The sequence below is a fragment of the Stegodyphus dumicola genome, chromosome 2, assembly GCF_044657685.1.
Source record: "Stegodyphus dumicola isolate Sdum_Otavi_A_Nest chromosome 2, ASM4465768v1".
In the NCBI taxonomy this organism is placed as follows: domain Eukaryota; kingdom Metazoa; phylum Arthropoda; class Arachnida; order Araneae; family Eresidae; genus Stegodyphus; species Stegodyphus dumicola.
The window spans coordinates 109,974,324-109,995,551 of NC_140769.1; the positions used below are offsets into that span (position 1 = coordinate 109,974,324).

The following is a 21,228-nucleotide window of genomic DNA, read 5'->3' on the forward strand; positions in this document are numbered from 1 at the left end:
TCTTTATAACAGTAAATAATTAAGATAGAAAAAAAATCGTACTTTAAAGAAGCTTTAGAAACAATTTTTATCCTTTATCTTTGTGTGTAATCAGGCATCAAAATTACGGAATGGCCTGCATTAGTAATGTAAACCTTAGGGAGATTTTACTTTCTTTTCGTTTTCCTTAAAAAGGCCTCCTACTTAAATAATAAGAATTTTATAAATTTTAAGTTTCAAATGCAATTGTTAAACTTGAGTTTTCATTCTAAATATGTAGTCTTTTTTTTTTTTTTCAATATCATAAGGCTTTAATATCTGGCAATAATATTCTGTTGTAGAGAAGTTGTTTTATGATTTAGTGGTAACTTTTGCCAGCAATAAATTGAGGTAATGGAAATAACTCCGGTTGCTGACGAAAAACAGTTAGCAGATGCAATGGGAAACTCCTCAGCGTAAGAATGTTAAAAATGTTTTAATATTTCTTGTAAACTAGTGTAATAAATTAAATAAAGGGTTTCTTAAATAAATTAGTGATTTGAAAATAACCTGCGGTTTTAACAAGAATCTGGGAACAAATCCATTTCTAAATTAATACAATGTCCTTCCCCTACTTAAAAAAATTGATTTAATTATTGTGCTATACAGCCTTAAATAAAAATTACAACTGCATTCATAAGATTGCATTTTTGAAGATTCCGCTGTATATACTTATTTTACATTTATTGTTTATATTGTGCGTTCAAATTTATAAAATTTTGCAGAGTTAGTCAGTTCTGTTACAGAGGTATGTAAAATTTGAAAGATTTTAAGGTACTATTCCGTTAGAATGGTATCAGTTAAAAATGAACCGTTTTCCCCATACACACCAGTTGTTGCGAAGTATTAAATTATGCAATAATAATAGAGTTCAAAAGACTTAAACTTCCGTAAAAAGGAAACTTTTCAAATTTTTTAATACATAAAGAAAGTAATTTTCTGTTTTTAATATTTAAACTACAATACACATAAATAAAAAGTAACAAAGCAAAACGAAATTCAATCTAAACAGGTGGCATAAAATTATAAATATCATTCAGTATTGCAGAAAAAATTTCAGTTTTTGAATATAACCAATGCCAGATAAATTCTGTCAAATATGACTCAAAATGGTTGTGAGCAATGTCCAGCTGATGTTTAATTTCTCCATTTAGGACTGCCATACATTCGCTCCATAGTTTGGATATGACATCCAGTTTCGGAGTCTAAACAATTATAACTGATTCACGGTAAAATATTCATACCAAGCATTTCTTAATTTCTCTCTTATACTCTTTCTAGCAATCTGAAAATATAATGCTGCTATCCGTGATGTTTTCCTGAATAGCAGTCATCAATATTGTAGCACAATAATCAGGAATGGTGACCAGAAAAAATTCTTTGCTTTTCCAGCATAAAATCCTGAATACCCACTGCTCCATAAGAACACGTCCAACATTGTTTTTTTCCTTTTGTGAAAAGACTTTAAAGTAGCTATTCCAATCTATTATCGTATTATGGCTGATTTCTAACTGAAATTAGCAAAATTCAATCACCATCAATTCAATCCTTTTTTTTTCACAGCAAGAACGTACGTAGCAACGCCATATAGGTGCTTTGGTTGAGTTAAAAGTTAACTTCATTGAAGGATTTTGAGAACAGTCTATTGCAATGAATTATCCTTTGTCCTGAAAGAATTTTATGACAGCCTCTTTGTCATTAGGTAATTGCCAAATTGTGTAATCCATCATACAAAAAAATGGCGAAATATGGCTAAAAAATAACAAGTTGTGATGTTTCAAACGTTAAATTCTCGAGCCACGATATTTGGCATGTTGTAGCATTGTTTTCTTCTTCATTTTTAACTGACACTGCTCTAATGGAATAGTACAAATTTTAAATGATTAGTTTGAAGAATGCACAGACATAAGCAGGAAAACTGCTACATCAGTGTGGGCCACACCAAAGTATGGACATTTGTGGAGGTTTGTAAACAGCTGTAATCATATAATTTGATCTATTAAATGTAAAGATTATGTTTTTACCATTGAGTGCCAAACATGGTTTCAGTTTAATGAAATCCCAATGCATTTTAACATAATGATGCATAATTATTTAAATGCCACTTTTGAGGGCAGAGGTAGATATTACTTAACCACGGGGAACTACTCTGATATGCGCCCTCAAGTCGCCAAATTTCTCGTTTGGCGAGAAACTTCACGCGGCCATATTACTATCTAAATTTTTTGTCTACATTTCGAACTTTAAGTCTAAAATGTCTCCAAAAACATGGTTTTCGCACATGCAAAAACTACGTTTTGAACACACGATTTAAGCTAAAAATCCGAAACAAAAACAAAAAATTTAGATAGCAAAAATGTAAAGTTTCTAACCAAAAATATTTGACAAGAATCCATGTACACAGCGACATGTTTTAACTTAAAAAAACATCTATGAATGGCACACTGTAGGCAACGAACGAATCTACGAACTATGCACACCTCGCTTTAATAAATTAACATAACAACAATAAATTTCAAAGAATACCATGTATACAGCGTTCTGTTTCAACTTTAAAAAAATCTATGAATTGCACAATCTACACTAAAAACAAATAAAGAAAATAAACTAAAATAAATTTCAGACAATTCAAAAAACAATAATAAAAATGGAAATTCATACAAAAAACAATGAATATAACATTCAATAAAATAAAATGCACTTACCATAATGAAAGCTTCTTTTAAAGGCAGAAATATCTTTACCCCCTATCTTCTCAGATACAGAGCATACAAAGTCCAAAATACATTCGTTAATAAAATTTCGCCAGTCACACAACGTCTGTGAAGGAAACTTCCACGATTTTTCTATATCACATGCCTTCCTATGATTCAAAATTTCGAAAGTAACAATAAAAACTTCCTTCAACGTTAACTTGCTACACGAAAACCAAGATCCAAAACTTAAACTCCGCATACTTTATTAGCAACAATTTTACCGCAAACCCACACAAGTCTATCAGAAACACCATTTTTCGTTCGAGTTCTCATATCAGCTCCGCATTTCGGATACGTCAAACTCCGTTTTAAAAGTCCCGACTCCCACAGAAATTCCAAAAATACACTACGATCCCCATAAATACATCCGTGAACAAAAGACTCGTTAACAACTCCAACATCGTACCTTTTCATACTAAATTTACTCTGCACACAATCTAAAATACGCGGCTGAAACCTTCCCACCACGTCTTTCATCGCAACACAGACTATTTCAAAAACGCATGCAACACGAACCAACTAGCAATTAAACTACTCCACCAAAAGATTTTTCAATGTCGACATGGTTGTCATATAACACACAATTGTGCCAATAACCAGCACAAAACACATATCGTCACATTTGGTGAAATTAGGGTGTTTATCAGAGTTGTACCAACCACGGATTGCCAGATTTGTAATTTGCTTGGTATCTTTAAAAATCTAAGAAAGTCGGTGCATTGACATTACCACTTGTGTACTACAGTTAGCAGTTGTTCTTTTAGCCTTCCCCTACTTAAAAAAATTGATTTAATTATTGTGCTAAGGGAAGGCATCCCTCCCTTAAGGCAGATAGCCCTTGCTTTGTCATAATCTAATAAAACCAAAACCAATCAAGTGACTAAGGGTTTGGCACAAGTATCCTAAAGTTCACAAAAAGATCATGAATAAGTGGTATTTTCTCAATTATAATTCCAAAATTACTTTCCCACTTTGTATCTTGATTCTTTCTCTTCGATTATATATGTATATTTATTACTTTAATTAATTGCTTGCACAACAAATATTTTTGAACGTATATATAGTTTGGGATCTTCGAGGGTTAGGGGATTGTTTGGTCACTTGGAGAGACCTAATTATATGGTTAGGTCGCATTAACTTTAAAATGAGTTGAATAAAATTTTGGGCCATTTTCACTGTATGGTAACTATGAAAATTACTGGCTGGGGAAGAATTTAAAGTTCGAGTTTAAATGTAAGTTTAATTCCTAATTCCTATTCAAGAAGGGAAAGGCAACATTTGTTATGAGCAGCAGTAAATGGCTACAAATGTTGTATTTTGGACTTCGTGTCTTTATGACATTTGCTACTAATAAAAAAGTTTACTGCATGTTCTCAGATTGAAATATTTATATACTAGCAGCTAAGCAGCCAGCTTTCTTCTGGCTTTTAAATGTACCAGAAAAATTAAAAAAAAAAAAAAAGTATTACATATAACAAAATTACTATGAAATAAGCAATATCCTGTAATACAAATATTAATTATCCTAATAAATAAATTAACCAACTTCCCGTTGTCTTTCAACAAGCAATTTAAAAATTGCACGGAATTATCGTCCTCATTTTTCCGAGTGGCAACAGTGCAGATTTTCAACAGTCAGCAGTCCAGTATACAATTGAACAAGGAGGTTAGAATACAAGGAGGGAGGGTTCGCCGTTTCCTCCGCTATCGGCGAATGAAACCTCCGCCGAACAAGCGGCGTCCATGTTTGTGACTTCAAAACATTGTATTATGTCAATGACATGTACGTGTTTCTAAGCTGTTCCGTGTATGTATTTTCCAGTAAAAATATGTTAAATTTATAATGAAATGCCTCGCTATTGTTGAATTTTTGTTTTAAAGTAAGAAAGATGATATCCATAATTTAGTATGTGCAGCAAATTATTAAGAAATAGTTCAAAATCTAAATGCATGCACATAACATTAAAGACTTTAAAAAATGATGTTTCTGCATATTTCATGGATTTGCTTAGGTTTCATTAGCAACCTGTTGGGTGTACTTCCCAAATTTTCCTTTAAAAAGTGATATTTCTGATTTATTCACAATATTATCATAATTTATTAAAGAAATTTCATATACAAAGTTTAAGGTATAGGAAAGAAAGTTATTTTATTTTACTATGCTTAAATACTTCAGCTTTTATTACTAATACATTAAAACAGAAATTCACATATTATTTATTGGCTATAGCACTTGTAATAGCTAATTTCAGGAGACTGATACTTGATGCAAATAGTATTTCATTTTTTTCAAGCACTTATTGGCATAGTTTAAAAATTTAAATAATTCTTAATTTCGATTAGAAAACACATTGTGACTTTTATCTTTTTATCAATTTTTAGAAATATTTTAGGGGAAGGGAAGACTGTTTTTGTGGAAACCTGAGAAAAGTATTAATTTTGATTAAGCTACGGTAAAGGAAATAACTTCATGGAATCAGAAAATCTAAAATGCTGAACAAATAGAGATAAAAACAAACAGCAAATAGATTTGCATAATACATGTCAAAAGTGACAGTTCATTAAGGGACGATGGATTTACATGGTTGCTCAGCTGAGTGCATCTCCAAGTTAAAAAAATTATAAGCTTATTTAAATTCTATTCTGACTTATTTGTAATGCTTTCCTGATCAGAAAATTTCTACGCATAATGGGAAAATGTCTTTGTCTAATATTGAATAAAAAAATTCAGCAGTGAAAAACATTTTGCCAATTTTTATTAAAATCATCACAATACCACAGTACAGCTGTTCCCAATAGATTACAAAGGTATCTAAAGATGTTTATAAAAAATAAATTATATTGAATTCTATCCTTGGCAATTAAGTGAAAAAATGATGTTTTAAAGAAAATTGAGAAGTTTACATACAAAATTACAAGCAAATTCCTTTTATTAATTTACAACACTTTCTTCTTCATAAAACAGTAGATAAGTATAATAAAATATTCATTATATATATATATTAATCATTTCTAGAAACATGCAACCAAGTATTTTTTTAACTTCAGGTTATTTACTAAACCTTACATACATACAAAATTTAAGGTACTTTTTCATTTTGCCGGCGCAGGCAATAAATTTGCCAAAAATATACAACCGATGCCAAACTTAATATACTTGCTGGTAACATTTTACGCCTCAATTTTCAAAACAAGTCGCAGCCATTTCTTATCAGATTGATTGTTTCCTTCAATACTAGCATACAACTACATAGAATTTTTACCAGCTAGTTCAATTTTATGCCCTAAGGCCATTCGTGGTATTCGTAGTCAATTAGGATGCAATCACACTACTCACCCGAAGGGGAAAATGTACAAAAGGCAAAGTCAAGGGTTAAATTCATTAATTCTAATGAGAATGCACTAGCGAAGTAAAGCACTGCGGTTTTACATAATTTCCAAGTGAGCTATTCGTACAAATTGAAATAATTCTTGCAGTTAAACTTATATTCCAAATGAAGATTTAACCTGAAATTAATGTAGATATTTACTGAGAGAATTAGAATTTTGTAACATAGTTTACGTGAGATGAGATCACTTGGGGTCAAATGATATGAACCGGCGAATCAGGATGTTGAACCATGAAAGCATAGTAAATTCTTTAATTAACGTCTTTTTACAAATTTATTGTCTTTATTTATTGGCTTTTTACAAAATTTTAAATGATATTATTAAAATGTTTATGCCTTCAAAATAAAAATTCTTAGAACTAACATTCGTTAATTTTTTTTAAATTTGTGTACATTGTATGTTGACGCCAATAAAGTCTGCTTGGCGAGATTTGCACCGGCAAAACGGAAAAGTACCAAATTTAATTTCTAAATGTAATAAGCAAATGGTTAAATATGACATACAACATTGACAAGTATTTCAACATATTTTGATATGTACATTGTACTCAGAAATAAATAACTATGAAAACATATAAATTTACATACCTTTCTGCTTTTATATCCAATGGGAGGTATTTCAGCATATATATCCCAAAACAGAGGCAAAATTGTTTCCATAAATTATGTTTTTGCAAAAGAGTGTATATCACATGTAATTATTTTTTCTACTGCCCTTTGAATAAAACAGCTTTTGTGTACATCTGTCGAATTGATTTGGCAGCATTTATTTTATTTTTCCCCCAATATATATATCTAACACGCAAATAACTTTCTATTATTGCCTTTACTAAATGGACTACATGATTGTCGAGTGGAGACATATCGTGCATATGACCATTTAGTAAAGGAAATAAATCATTACCCTTTAAGGCATTCAAAACTTGAATCGTCGCTGTCAAAATTATAGGTGTTTTTATTGAATCATGCTTACTGAAAATACTATTAAAGGAACGAAAAACAGATTCACTTTTTTTACATATTAAGCACACATCATGGGATGCATGAATTAATTTGCCCCTGCTTTTAAATGATACAAGCGAATGCTGTAAAACAGATTTTTTTTATGTAAGTGCATTTAAGCACATCTCGCATTTAATATTTGAAGATAATTTCCTAACAACAAAACCAGCTATGTAATAAACAATATGCTCTGAACATCTGGTTAATATTGCTGGATTAAACACGTAATCATGATCTGAATTGACAGTATCCCAAGATATATTTGTTGTTTCATCCATAGCTCTTAACCTGTCAGTTGTCATATTTATTATTTTCGCAGATGCAGTTGTACTGGTTGCAGTCAGAATGCTTATATTTTCTTGTGGACTGCAATTGCCATTGATAAAATCACTTATTTGAGTTTGTGCGAGTAGTCTTTTATATGCAGTTTTAAATTGATATGAAGTAGGGTTATTATTGCATCCTCCCTGCATACGAATCATTTGGGAAAAACATTTCAATGTGATCTTGGCTAAATTTATATGATGGTAAGTATATTAATAAGGGTTGATTTGAAGTTACCAGCTTTTGTATTAATATTTTATAACTCTTAATACATACCAAAAAACCTAGAAAGCCAGTTTTTCTATTAGATTCAGTAACTTTCATTCCGTTTACACTAATTTTCAAGTTGCTTAAATACCTTTCCAAGTCATTAAGAGCTTTGAGAATAAAACTGCTGTTATGTATATTCACAGCTTTTTTAAATCCTGTCTGCTTTAAATTTCTTGAATTGAGAATGTCAAATAAATCATTAATTTTTCTTAAGAATTCAACTGTTGCTGTTGAATTTTTGAATGTATCTAAGTCTGAAACCTCAGCACAAAACTGAATGGCATCAGCAACAGATTTGCTAAAAAGCTGCGCTGCAAGAGAAACTTTCATTTTTTGCCGAAAGAATCTGACATATTGCTTTTTCAGTTTGTTACCTAGATGAAGTCCTTCTGTCTCTTGTAATTCTTGTAATGCTGTAATATATTTCCAGTCAATAAGGCCTTTATTTTCATCAACAATGCATTTTTTATCTCCCAAGGTATTGCAGACTAATTTGAGCATATGGCAAGGATCTAAAAAAGCTACAATATCATCTCCGTTAACAGGATGCTTAAATATAGTATTGAAATCTGAACTGTCAAATCTGCAACCTAAATGTTTTAGCATATTCAAATTCGAAGATAAACCATCACATGTTAATGATACAACTTTTATGTTAACATTGTGTAATACAGTTAAACACTGAAGCACAAGGTTTGCTTTAGTTTCACTGCTAATGCCATCAATTAAAATATATCCAACTGGGATTTTAAAGTTACCATTGATACACACTAGCATAAACACTAATGCCTCTCTAGCTAGTGGAAGGGAATCATCATCCTGTATACCTGTATTAACGTATCCATGATAAATTTGGCCATCAAATTCAACATGTTTACGTATGGCCATTTCATCAATGGTTAATGAAAAAAGCAATTGGTATGAAGTACTCTTTTATTATCTAATGCATTCAAAGATTCAGTTGTAAAACCAGGTGCTGCATTTATAGATTTGTACCAGTTTGCTAGAGCCTTGGTATGTGGCAAACATGAATTGAATGTTTTTCTAGCATATTTGTATGCTTTAGGTGAATAAAAATGAAGAGTTAAAGCAAAAGCCTTTAATTCTTTACTGTAATGTTTTGGTAACTGGCCTTTCCCACACGTTGCTAATTCCCGTAAAAGAAGTTCTTCATTAACAGGAATTGATTTTCTTAAAATGTCCAGATAATCATCATTTATTATCCTGCTCTTTTTTAAATCTTTTAATACAGTTTTCAAATTGCAGATAGTCCTTTTCTGTCTACGTGCAGTTTGTTGCAACAGCTTAATTTTCTTTCTGTAGACACTATTTAATTCTTCAGTTTTATGCAGCTTTCGCTTCAGCTGTTGCTTGCATGGAGAATATTCAACAGACGTTGCACTAGTTTGTGATTCACATAATACAGGCTCCTTGGGGGGGGGGGAAATCAATCAGATGTATGGCAAATAAAAAATTACATAAAAGTAACAAAAGGTATTCCTGCTTTCATTTTAACAGTATCATTCATTCTTTAATAGTCCAAAGGGGCAATTGGCCCCAAAGGACTATTAATTTCATTTTGCGTTAAAAACTATAAACTGCAAATCACTTTTCAAATAGTTGCCACCAAATATTATCGCCCTGTATTATATTTAAAGAAATTAAATAATAAAGAATCTGTATGAATGTATGTGTTCTGAATGAATATCAGATTTTTTATTATTATTTTTTTATTTGAATATTATTCATTTGACTGGTAAAACAGTATGATTCAGTGCTCATTACAGATGAATGTGTCCTTTAGAATTAATCAGTAATAATTGGCGACTGTTGCCGAAGCTTCATTTCAATAATGGCACTGTTTAAATTGGTAAAATAATAAAATTTATAGAACATTTTCAGTTTTTTGTCAAGAAGAAATCTGTTATTTGTCTTTTTTAAGCTTCAGACAAATGGCCAACTCCCCAGAAAGCATTAATTCTTTCATTTTTCTTATTAAAAAACTGTCCTCGTCTAAAATAGTCATGACCAATTTTTCCAGCATTTATTTGCATTAAGCTTTTAACTTTATTCAAGCTTTAGAAGAGAAATTCTTGCATAAAGCACAACGTTATATCCAAAAGTAGCAAATCAAAAAGAAAAAATTTCTGTTGGTTAAGGGACAGGTTATTGTTGATTCTAAACATTTCTTATTATGATAATTCTCACGCAAAAAGTTGCTTTATTCTCTTTGAATACAAAATATTTTACTTTCAAATACATTTGATCAAGAAAACAAAAGAACTGCTGGTAACATTAAATTCAAAACTGACTTACCTCTTTCTTTTTATCCTCAAGAAGACGTTCTGCGGGAACTTTTCGTGTTTTTTTGGTCTGGGAAAAAAAAAAAAAAAAAGAAAGAAAAGATATTTATTAAAGCATGACTAATGCAGATTTACTTCTAATAAACTTTTTATAAGTGTCTTGTAATATTTATGTAGTCTAATTAACATGCAAAATGATATGTTTAAAAATTTCATGAAAATTAACACTAACTAAAAATAAGATAATTCATTTTCCAAACAATGATTTAATGTCAATTTATTTTTGTTTTGAAATAATGCTTTCTAAATTTACTGAAATAGTCTTTAAATTAAAGTAACATTATCTTTTCATTAAGTCTGAATGAAAGATATTTTGGAAATCATTACCACAATGACACATATAACCACATATGATAAGTTTGCATGTTATGCCATTGCAAGTTTCATTAGACCAATATCATTTTACTAGTTTTTACTGAAATCAGGCTACTAGAAATATTTGATCTTTTGCAAATATCATTTCAGAGATAAACATGTACACAAATTCTTATTTAATTTCTTATTCTATGTAATAATAACAGAATAATGTACCTTCTGCAGGTGAAGTGGAAATGCTTTGAAGATATTAGGCACAGCATTTTCTCCAAGTCTTACACAGCATAATGAAGTTCTGTCAATCTGATCCTCAGAAAAATGATCCGAACAAAGTCGTGAATAGGAAGTTGGCATCCAATTCTCTCTTCGAACAGCTCATATCCAAGCTGCTCTTCGTTCTGCAATTTTAGGAAACCTAAAATTAATAGCAGATAATTATCTAAAAAAATAGTCACAGGTTGCATTTTTTTTAAATGAAAATTTTAAATAGAAGATCCTTTTCACAACTTAATAAAATAAAACAGATTTATGTGAATTCAATGATTTCAGTTTATGCATTTCATATTTATTAATCTCAAAGAAACTGCCTTTAATTAAGCTGAATTACAGAAATATACCTATACAAGTTTTTGGATACATCTTTCCACATGTTCAATAAATATTTTACTTAATTTTATCACTATACTGCCTAGAAATTTGTAAGTTTATGCAAAAAATTTTTAACAACAGAACAGTTTATCTTAACTTAAAAAAATGAATAATAATATATAAAGAAAAGCATTGCTTTACTTAACACCTTTACAATTAATAAAATTAGTAACAATTGATTTCTTACTTTTCATGAAAGTTATAAAAGGAATTACCTAAAACATTCAAATTATACAATTTAAATCCTACCATATATCATTGTATCTTAAGGAAGGAAGATACCAGCTATAAACAGAAACATTAAAATATATTTAACATTTTTTGATTGTAGTTATATTACATAACATGTTGTGATTATTTAACTCCTTTTTTTTCACATCTGGAAAGAAAACATGACATTGTGATATTTTTTAACATAGTTGCCATATTACATAAAAAAAGAAAATCAATACTTACGTGTGAAAAGTAATGCCCAGAATTTTTTTCGAGAATCTATTTGTGCATCCATATGCAACACAAGCTGACATGCTTCAAAAAGAAAAGAAAAAAAAAATGTTGCAATGACAGACTTCCTTGCACAAGTCAGGGTGATAACAGGAAGATGGCCGCCACGCTTCACCGTTTAAGTTGAACCTTCCCTCCTTCTATTCTAACCTCCTTGCAATTGAATGAAAAACTGTTGCCAAAACCACATTTCTAAAATAATGAAACTATTCAGAATGATGCGATAAAACCGAAAAGATAAAATTAAAAAAACTCAGATTCGAATTTTGAAAAACATCGCTTCGAGGTGCACTGGCTCTTGTCTAGATGCGCCTATATACCAAATTTCGTAGCCCTGTGTCTATTAGCTTACGCGCAGCATGAACGAAAGGCACACAGACTCGTCCTTTTATTATATGTTTAGGTTTATCCTGATTTAAATATTTTTATTTGACTTGTTAATTAATTTTGAATAAATGAACAAGGACTGTGAGTCTGAAGGGATGCCATCCTGAAAGACCTTCTAAAGGAAATTGACTATATTTATATTATGCATGTAAAAATCCCTATGCAGCCAATCCATTGCCTGCCTAGGAACTGAACCCAAGGTAAATCGCAAGTTTTCAAAGATGTTATCTGTCTGCCATTTGTTGTCCATTATTTTGAGTAATTAAATTTCCTAATTAGTTATGATAATGGTTATTCTGTAATTAGTGCTGTTAGATCTGTAATGATATTCAAATATTTTTATAAATAGTAATTACTTTATTAAGTTTTTTTTAATTGAGTACAGCCATATAATTAGTTTAATGTATCAGTAGCTGAAGAAATAAGCTTCCTGAATGCTATAATTCAACATAGGTGAATCTAAGGGAATAAACTGCTGCCTATAGGAGTTCTTTCTTTATTTATTTTTAAATTTTTATTTATTTATTTATTTTTTCTCCTAATATGATGTAAATATGAGCCAGTTTCTGTTGGAAACTCCTCTCTGAGGCAGATAATCTGTAGTTTGCCATAATTAAAATGAAATAAAACAGCATGGTTGTTTAAGAATCATTGTATGTTTAAAAGCACAGTAAAGGTAGGTAATAAAAGTTTACTTTGTCTATTATAGTTTAACTGTATAATCAAATTAGCAATTATATTAGTTGCAATATTTGAATTAACTCATGCAGTACTTTCTGAAATTTTTTATATGCCTTTTGAATAATTTTTGAAATGTTTTAATAATCTTATTTAATTTTATTATAGTAACTTGAAAGTCTTGTACTTCTATGTTGACAATTCAGCAGAATGCAACCAAATGACAGATGTTGTAACTGAACTTAGTAAAAGTGAAGAGTACAAAAGTGTCCTTTTAATCAAGGTTAATAAGTATTATTTGTATAGACATTATGTGTTAATGATACATGTTTTTTTCTAATTTTTATTGATTTAATATAAGAAGTATGTTATTTCATAAATGTATCTGTTTATTTAAAAAGTCGGAATACAAGTTAAATGAATAAAATTTTTGAAGTAAAAAGCTCAGTTTCTGTTGTGTAAATTTTCACAAAACTTGAAATCAAAACTGCTACATGTTATTTTTAGATAAATGCTACTCTGCTATCGTGATCAAAAGTTGAATAATATTTTAAAAGTACCTTTTTGCATTTAAAGAAGTATTTGATTCCAGTATAATAATGCTGAAATACCAACTTTCCCGATTTTCAGCTGTAATCATCTAGTCCGTTTCATGACATATTTCTTCTTGCTTTTTCTTATTTCTAAAATTTTTGATGATTTTTGTGCCCAGAAATAGTATTTCTAGTGTTTAAATAATAATAATCATAGCCAAATCTGTTTTATCAATGAATGGCTGTGCACACGGGGTAAATTTAGCTGAAAACATCAGATTTCAATTTTCCATTGAGCATGAAACACAACTTTAGGTCAGGCTTACAACAACCAAAGTGGGCAAAAGCAAAATCAAGGCAGTTCTGTGCATTTTTATTGTTGCTAAGTGTGAAAGTCTCGTGTTTTTAATCAAGGTTAATAAGTATATTTTATTTTGAAAGTTATTGAAAGTTTGCAATAAATATGCTAGAGTATGTCTGAGGAAAAAAAGGGGGAGCAAAATATTCATACTTTTCAAAAGTCTTATCCAGAGGACTTTCTTTGTTATATCAAGGATATCTAATATGTTTGTGCAATTTTTCAGTTTTGCACAATGGTGCTGTTAAACATGTGTGTACAAAGGGGGAAAAAAGTTGTATTAAGCAATTTTTTATGGAAAAAAAGAAACATAAAAAAAAGTTTAAAGTACAGTAATATGTAATGGCTGTTATATTCCTTTTTATTGGAGCACAATCTAAATGCCTGATCATGCTATAGCTTTCAAGATCAATTTGAGAATGAATTTTTTAATTTTAAATTAGGCAGGGCAAGAATGCATGAAGATATACAAATACTTATAGTTCATAAAGTATGCAATTCATTGTTGTGAACCTTTTTTTTTTTTTTTTTTACCAGATTGATGCATCAAAATGTGAAGATATTAGCAAAAAATATGATGTTTCAAGTGTTCCACATTTTGTTTTTCTTTTGGTGAGATATTTGAATTTGATATATCTATTTAAAAGTTTTAGTGCTTAGCTACTTGAATCTTACTTGATGAAATATGCAGTATTTAAAGTTGATATATTTAAAAATATATAAACTTGCATATGAATATAATTTTTAATCTTATGTTGACCAAAATGAAATTTTACAGTACTGTTCTATTATCAGGACTGGATTCTGAAGTGTATGTATACATATATGTATGTAGGTATATATGTGTATACACACGGAGATACCTATGTACATGAACATATACATTCCAACATAAATGCATATACAGTACAAAGTCCGAAATCTGGACTCGTTGGGACTTCGGCAATTCCTAATTTGAGATTTATCTGGATATTAGATCGGCAGTTTAAAGCCATGGACCTTATAAGAAATAGACTAACCCAAACGGGTTTTCTCCCTCGTCTGAGGTGTTAACGGCTGTCACCTTGATCACATCCAGAGGAGTAGGGATGACTTGCAGAAATTTAACATTGGTTGCCTATTGCAGCGTGTAGAATTGTCAAGAAAAAGCTTGTTCTAGCGCCTCATTTCACAAATTAGAATTTCCATATATTTTTATTTTTTAAATTGAGATTGATTTTTAAAAATTTAGCATATATATCAAGTATAATTAATGTTCCAAATAATTATAAAGCTATTGCATGCTTTCAGGACAGGATATTGTTTTAGCTTTTCCTATGCTGTAAGGAAATTTGTAACTACTTCTTTTAGAAAATAATATTTTAAATCTGAACTAATAGAAAATTTCAAACAAGCAATTTTCTCTTGCAATTTTTATGCTTTTTATTGGTGTAAATAAGTAAAATATACTAAAATATTTAAAAACGAATTTTTGAAAATTTTGTTTAAAATTCTAAATTGTGCTGCTTTTTTAAAATTATAGCACAATTTCTATAAAGGAATTTTATTTCAATTATATTTCAAAATGCATCATCGGGATAAAGACTTTTGACTCCTTAAAAATTTTTATACATTTAATTCTAATATTAAAATTGTATTTAACCCTAATAATTAATTTTGCTTGTATTTTATAGTGATTATTTTTTTAAGTTTATTTTTAGTTCTGCATAAGATTTTTTTTTTTATTTACTGTTAATTTAATTTAGTAGCCCAAAGGGGCGGTAGCCTAGAAAGGCTGTTCTAGAAGAAAAGAAAGGCGAAGCAGCATTTTGTGCTGTTTTACTATAAATGTCTGTGTCTCCTCGCAAATTGTTTTTACCAAATATTATCACCCTGTATTATATTTAAAGAAATTAAATAATGAAGAATCTGCACGAATACATGTATGTTTCTCGAACTGTGACAAAAAGACAGTATCTAGAGCCATCAAATTTTGAATAATGTAATCCTCCACCCGAACATGGGCATCTGGACGGCTGAATTTCGAATTTGTTTTAATATAGTTCATATTTTGTAAAACTTTAACGAATTTTTGATTAACAAACTCAACAAGTTCAGAGCGAGGCACTGTAAGGAAAATAACAGTTTTATCTCCAGTGCGGAAATTCTAAAGATATTCAGTTTTCAAATGTATGTGGTTTGCGAGCGAAGAACATGATATTCAATAAATATAGGTAACACACAAAAGTTTAAAAAAATAGTGCTTCTAGATTTTATTTGATCTTTTTTTTTCCTTTATTACGCTCAGAAAATTTTATGCTCTGAATTTTATGAATTATTAAAATAACTAATCCACTTTAATGTTAATTATTTAATGATCATATAATCAAATAAATATGATCGTTTTTTAATGTTATTATAGTTTTTAAAATTGCTGCCTGAAAATGTTCATTAAATTTAAAAAAAATTAACAGGTCTTGTTTAATTTTACCTTATTTATTTCAAAGTATCGCGTACTATCAATCTTATTTAGTTTTACTTTATTTTTACGCAAAATCATGTTCATTAATTTTGTGCTTAGAGTTTTTACTGTTTTACCAAAGTAAAGATGCTTGTACAAGAATTACGCGGGAAAAAAATGCGCGAAATGCAGTAAAAAGTGCTTTAATGAGATATATTGAATCCTATTTGGAAAAACCTGTGGCTTTCATAATCTTATGACTATACAACATATCACATTTAATAATTAAAAAGGGTTACGTGATACAAACGCCATAGGTTTCAGTGTTAAAGTAAACCAGGTCGTCCCTACCCTTTCTTGCCTAGATGTCGGTGACGCGTGCCCCGCCCACTGGGTTAGTCTATCTCTTATATGGTCCATGTTTAAATCTAGTGAGATGGCATGTAGAAATTATAAAATTAAAAACATGAAATCATGATTTATGAAATGATGAAGTATTTATGATCTAAAGGGTATCAAAATTTACACACACACACACACACACACACACATAAAAAAAAAAAAAAAAAAAAAAAAAAAGAGCTTAGTATTTATTTGTTTACCTTATTAAACATTTCTTTAAATGTAATTTGTTTAAGTTGCTTTCTTTTTTGTGCTAATATTTTCTCTTTAATTCTGTAAACAGGCATAATCTCTTGTTCAGTTACATTGTTGATGTCCTGTAACTGCCTTAGTAACTTCTCTGTCACTTTCTTCACTATCGGTAGCTGTATTTTCTGGATCTACAACCGTACTACAGATTTCGTCATTCATTAATCGATTGATGATTGAGAAGCTTTGTCATCACAATAAAAAACTTCTTTTATATCATCTTCATTTATTACAGTTTCTCCACATTTGTTTACAAAATACGTTAATTGAAAAATTTCACCTTTGTTGTGTGATATCCGAAAACCTTTAAAATTCATGACTATCATCATCAAATTTAGCTGTCGTTCACTATACATATTTGGCTATGCATCATGAGCTTGACGACTAACGACAAGTTGTTCTGTTAAATTTTATCTTGCTTCTATCATGCACTGAGACAATTAAGCCTGAATTGTATTAGTTTAGTTATTTATTGTACTTATGTCCATTTCTTGCACATTTTCCTGAATAAATAAATTCCTACATATACTTAAGCCTTATTGAGAGCCATAGCTGGATACCTTACCACCTGATGCAATCTCTGTGGGTCCTAAGTTCTGCTACCCGGTGCGGCCATACGAGCCCTGATGCTGGTTCTGGGTTTATGGGAGTAACAAATCAGTTATTCTTAATTCAAATAGCCCTAAATGTAATCTTTGGGTCTATGAGTATCATCAACAAAATCTTTTTTTAACATATGGAAAGAAATTTTTGTTAAATTTATCCTCGTCAACATTTTTAGCGCATTTAACTTAAATCTGTAATCATCACCAAGTGTAATGTCGGCATAAAAGGTTACGGTACTCCTTTATTATTCAATTACTAACATTTGTTTAGACATCGCTACATGAGTCAAAAAAATTGTGTAGGCATTGCTACATGAGTCATTACTCAAGTTGTTATGTGTTGATAAACATGCGGTGATTAAAGGAAAGTATAATAAATCATGATTCGCCAGGTTGGCATCAGATCAATGATGTATCTATGTGGAATGTTTCAGTTTGAGATGTGTGCCAAGGAGATATGCAGCAACGGAGCCAAATTACTGATCATACAAATTTATGCTAAAACGATTGTTTCTTCAATAATAAGCTATTTTATTTAGTGTCGAAGTGAAATTAAGAATCTGGACTGTACTCTCCAGATGTTTTATTATGCACGAAAGGGGGGGAATCAAATGCGCATGCGTAAAAAAGCCTACAAGAAAAACGGTGGTTTTGAGGTCCGGATTTCGGACTTTGTACTGTATACATAGATTTCTGGACCCAGTCCTTGATAACAGAACAGTACCAATACTAATGTAGAAATATTAGTATAAATAAGTGAAAAATTGCTTTTTAATACACAAGTTACTAAAATATGATACTAAATGACAACGTGGGTATTATTAAATGGGGTAAAAATTGCTTGTTAATACACAAGTTACTGAAATATGATACTAAATGACAACATGGGAATTATTACAAAAGATCTAAAAGTTGGCGATATGGTGCATCTTTTTAGAAAACGAATAAAACTTTATCATATTTGAAGCTTGGGTGAATTACTAATGTTTACCCAGGGAAAGATGATAAAATAAAGTGCATAAGTTTGTATCAAAACTGTGTCCATTGCCATTTAATTCATAATGTTTAAAGACTTTAATTTCTTATCATTTTCAGTTTTGTTTGTTTAACCTTTTATCCTTATTTACAGTTGTTTAAATGATTCGGGCTTTAAGGCCAGGGATATGTGCAGTGATATGTAAGTTTTCTTTGCAGAAGAGTAGTGCACTTGCAAAACAGTATTCTAGAATTTATGCGAGTGCTTGGAACTTCAGTTTTTAAGTGGCTGCTGACATCTAATATTGCCTGGCTGGTATATGTGAGTATGAGGTACTTTTGCCATGCAGAATTTTTAAAACTTTAGTATACTTGATGAGGAGCTTCTCATCAGTTTCTTTGATATCTTCGAAAAAGAATTTGAAAAAAGGAGGTTTAGTCAACTGGAAAAAAAGGAGGTTAGGTGGGAATTTACAATTAACCTCCTCTATTTATGACAGATAATTCACACACACACACACAAAAAAAGCATTTTATAATTTTGTGAAACTGATTAGTAGTATCTTACAAACATTTAAAACAAATCTCTTTACTTGATGTACGAGGTACAGATGGCATTGGCTGTCATTGAAGTAGGAAAAGAAAAGGGTTTTTCCCTTTCGACCTCGTGACGTGAACCGATTAAGATGTGTAATAACTTTAAGGGACAGAAAACTTTCCCGGAAATTGTTAAATACGTATATTTTAGTATTGTACTATTTTGTAGTGTAAATAGAATATAATTAGATAAATCAACTTATTTGAGTTTTTATTCCGAGTTAACATCACACTACCCAGGTAAGTAAGCAAGTTTTGTCTTTAGTTTTTCTGGATTGCTCGGTATCTTGGATGAGAGAAGGAAGTATTTTTATTTTAATGATAAGACTAAGTTTTAGTAATAACATATGTAGAAGACCTGCTATTTTGAATGCATAATGATATATTTAAATTACAGTGAGAAATGGGGGATCTGAAATTCAGTATCACAATAAAAGATCAGAATTAATTTATAAAGGGGTATTATTCTGTTTTGAGTACTTTAAAAAAATTGCAGTGAAAATGTACGCGCAAAAGCGCCAAATCTAGCAAACGTGCCCATTTAACAGCGCGCCAAATCTAGCGTATGCTCTGACTTCAGATTGCGTAAGTTTATATAAATTTATATAGTTCTATATTTTTAAGACACAGTTGAAATACTAGTTTAATTTTTAAATCTTTTTTTTTTTTTTTTTTTTTTTTTGACATCCTATGGATTTAACAATTTGGGAATTGCCCGTCATGAAAAGTCTGCAATAGAATTTTGAGTAAAGTGCAGAATCACCCACTGCTTGATGCGTTTTTAAGAATTGCACATACTCGGTGTCTATGTACACATCGACCTATTTTCACTTTGAAAAAAAATCCCAGAATTGCACAAAAATGGCGCTGCGCACACCCTTGACTTTATCTATGTACGCATCGACCTATTTTCACTTAGAAAGTAAAAGAAAATTGACAAAAATCCAATTGTTTTTACCCTTGTAAAAAGCGGCAAACAAATAAGTGGGCGATTCTGCACTTTACTGAGAATTTTTTCAAAGAAAAGGCATCATTCATTATAGAAAATTATGTTTGAACAACCAAAGAGATGAAATTATGCTTTAGCGATAACTCGGTAGCGAAATAGTGAATGAGAAATCCATTCAGTTTTGTTTAACAATTTTTATATAAATTATAATAATGATTTGAAATAGTTATTTACTGTTATGCTTCCATGCAGTCATGTTTAGCCTTTTTTATATAAATTATAATAATAAAAAAGTATTATATGAAATTAACTTTGGCGATTTTTTATGGCCCTCAAAACCAAATAGTACCTAAAAAGATTACTGGCATCAAAATTAATTGTTGTGAGAGGAAAAGGTTGTACTTTTCTGTACTGTAAAGATTGCACTTTCCTTTTATATAAAACATTATATTTCATATATTAAAAGCAGTTTCTTCTGATAATATAAATCGGTGCTTAGATCAATGTTAAATATCAGTCATCAGTTGACTAGATTGCTTTGAATCCACATAATAAATTAGCGCTAGAATAGTAATTTTAACAGGGTATGAATTTTTGGGCAGTTCGCAAACCTCAGAAAAATCTGGGAGTTTCAGATTTTTTCCCTTTTATAATTATCTTATTTATTTAATTTTTGTTATAATTATTTGATTATTTCCATATACAAATAACTTGAATATCTGCAGAGACTCTAAACAGCATTTTTCTAGGATTAAAAATTTATTAAAAAATGATGGACATTATATTTTGAAGAAATGTGTTTGTTTTATTCAGTTTTAAAATAACTTTAAATAGGTTAGTTATGTTTATCAATAAATATGGAGTGCAGTTAAGGAATTTTTAATGGACAATTAGCCCATATTTCAATAATTTATTATAAATACATTATGTATTTAAATGCATACAGTAGCTACTGCAAGTTGTCATCAATCAACAGAGAAATAGGGTTATAAGGAGTTATAGCATGATTTTGGGATCTGAAGTATGGGTGGTAATCAGGCTCAATGAGTTTGCAAGCAAATGGAAAGAATTATTTGGTTTAAAACAAGATATAAAACTCAAATGCATTTTTCTTTAAATAATTGTATAATACGTAAATTTACAAAGTTACAAACTAACAAGATGCAATATTTTCTTAAACAAGAATGTTTGTAAGAATTTTCTTACAAATTAAGGATAATATTGGTAATAAACGGCATGAGTTAAAAATGGGAAAACGATATTATTTTTTTGTCCTATAAAGTAGCTAGACCATAAATATGTCAGTTGTTTTGAAAACAATATTTTCCCCACAAAACAATCAGATATTATTGAAAAGTTCTGAAAATTTTTACCATTTCCTTCATAAAATAGACTTAAAGTAGATGTGCTAACTCAAATATTTAAGATCAAGTACATTAGGTGTACCTTCACTAGCTGGTGATAAA

At 30.0% G+C, this 21,228-nt stretch overlaps 1 protein-coding gene across 5 annotated transcripts in view; it reads left to right on the forward strand.

The window, feature by feature from the left end:
- The first annotated feature begins 277 nt into the window (after positions 1-277).
- Grx3 (Glutaredoxin 3) overlaps positions 278-21,228 on the forward strand; it is a 71,523-nt gene continuing 50,572 nt past the window's right edge. For 3 of the 5 annotated variants that reach the window (XM_035362284.2, XM_035362301.2, XM_035362308.2), the window contains exons 1-3: positions 278-434; positions 12,823-12,937; positions 14,083-14,157. In XM_035362284.2, coding sequence (XP_035218175.1) covers positions 373-434; positions 12,823-12,937; positions 14,083-14,157 — 252 coding nt within the window. In that variant the 5' untranslated portion in view covers positions 278-372. The remainder of the gene's footprint in view (positions 435-12,822; positions 12,938-14,082; positions 14,158-21,228) is intronic. The other 2 variants (XM_035362277.2, XM_035362293.2) reach the window with 2 other exon arrangements.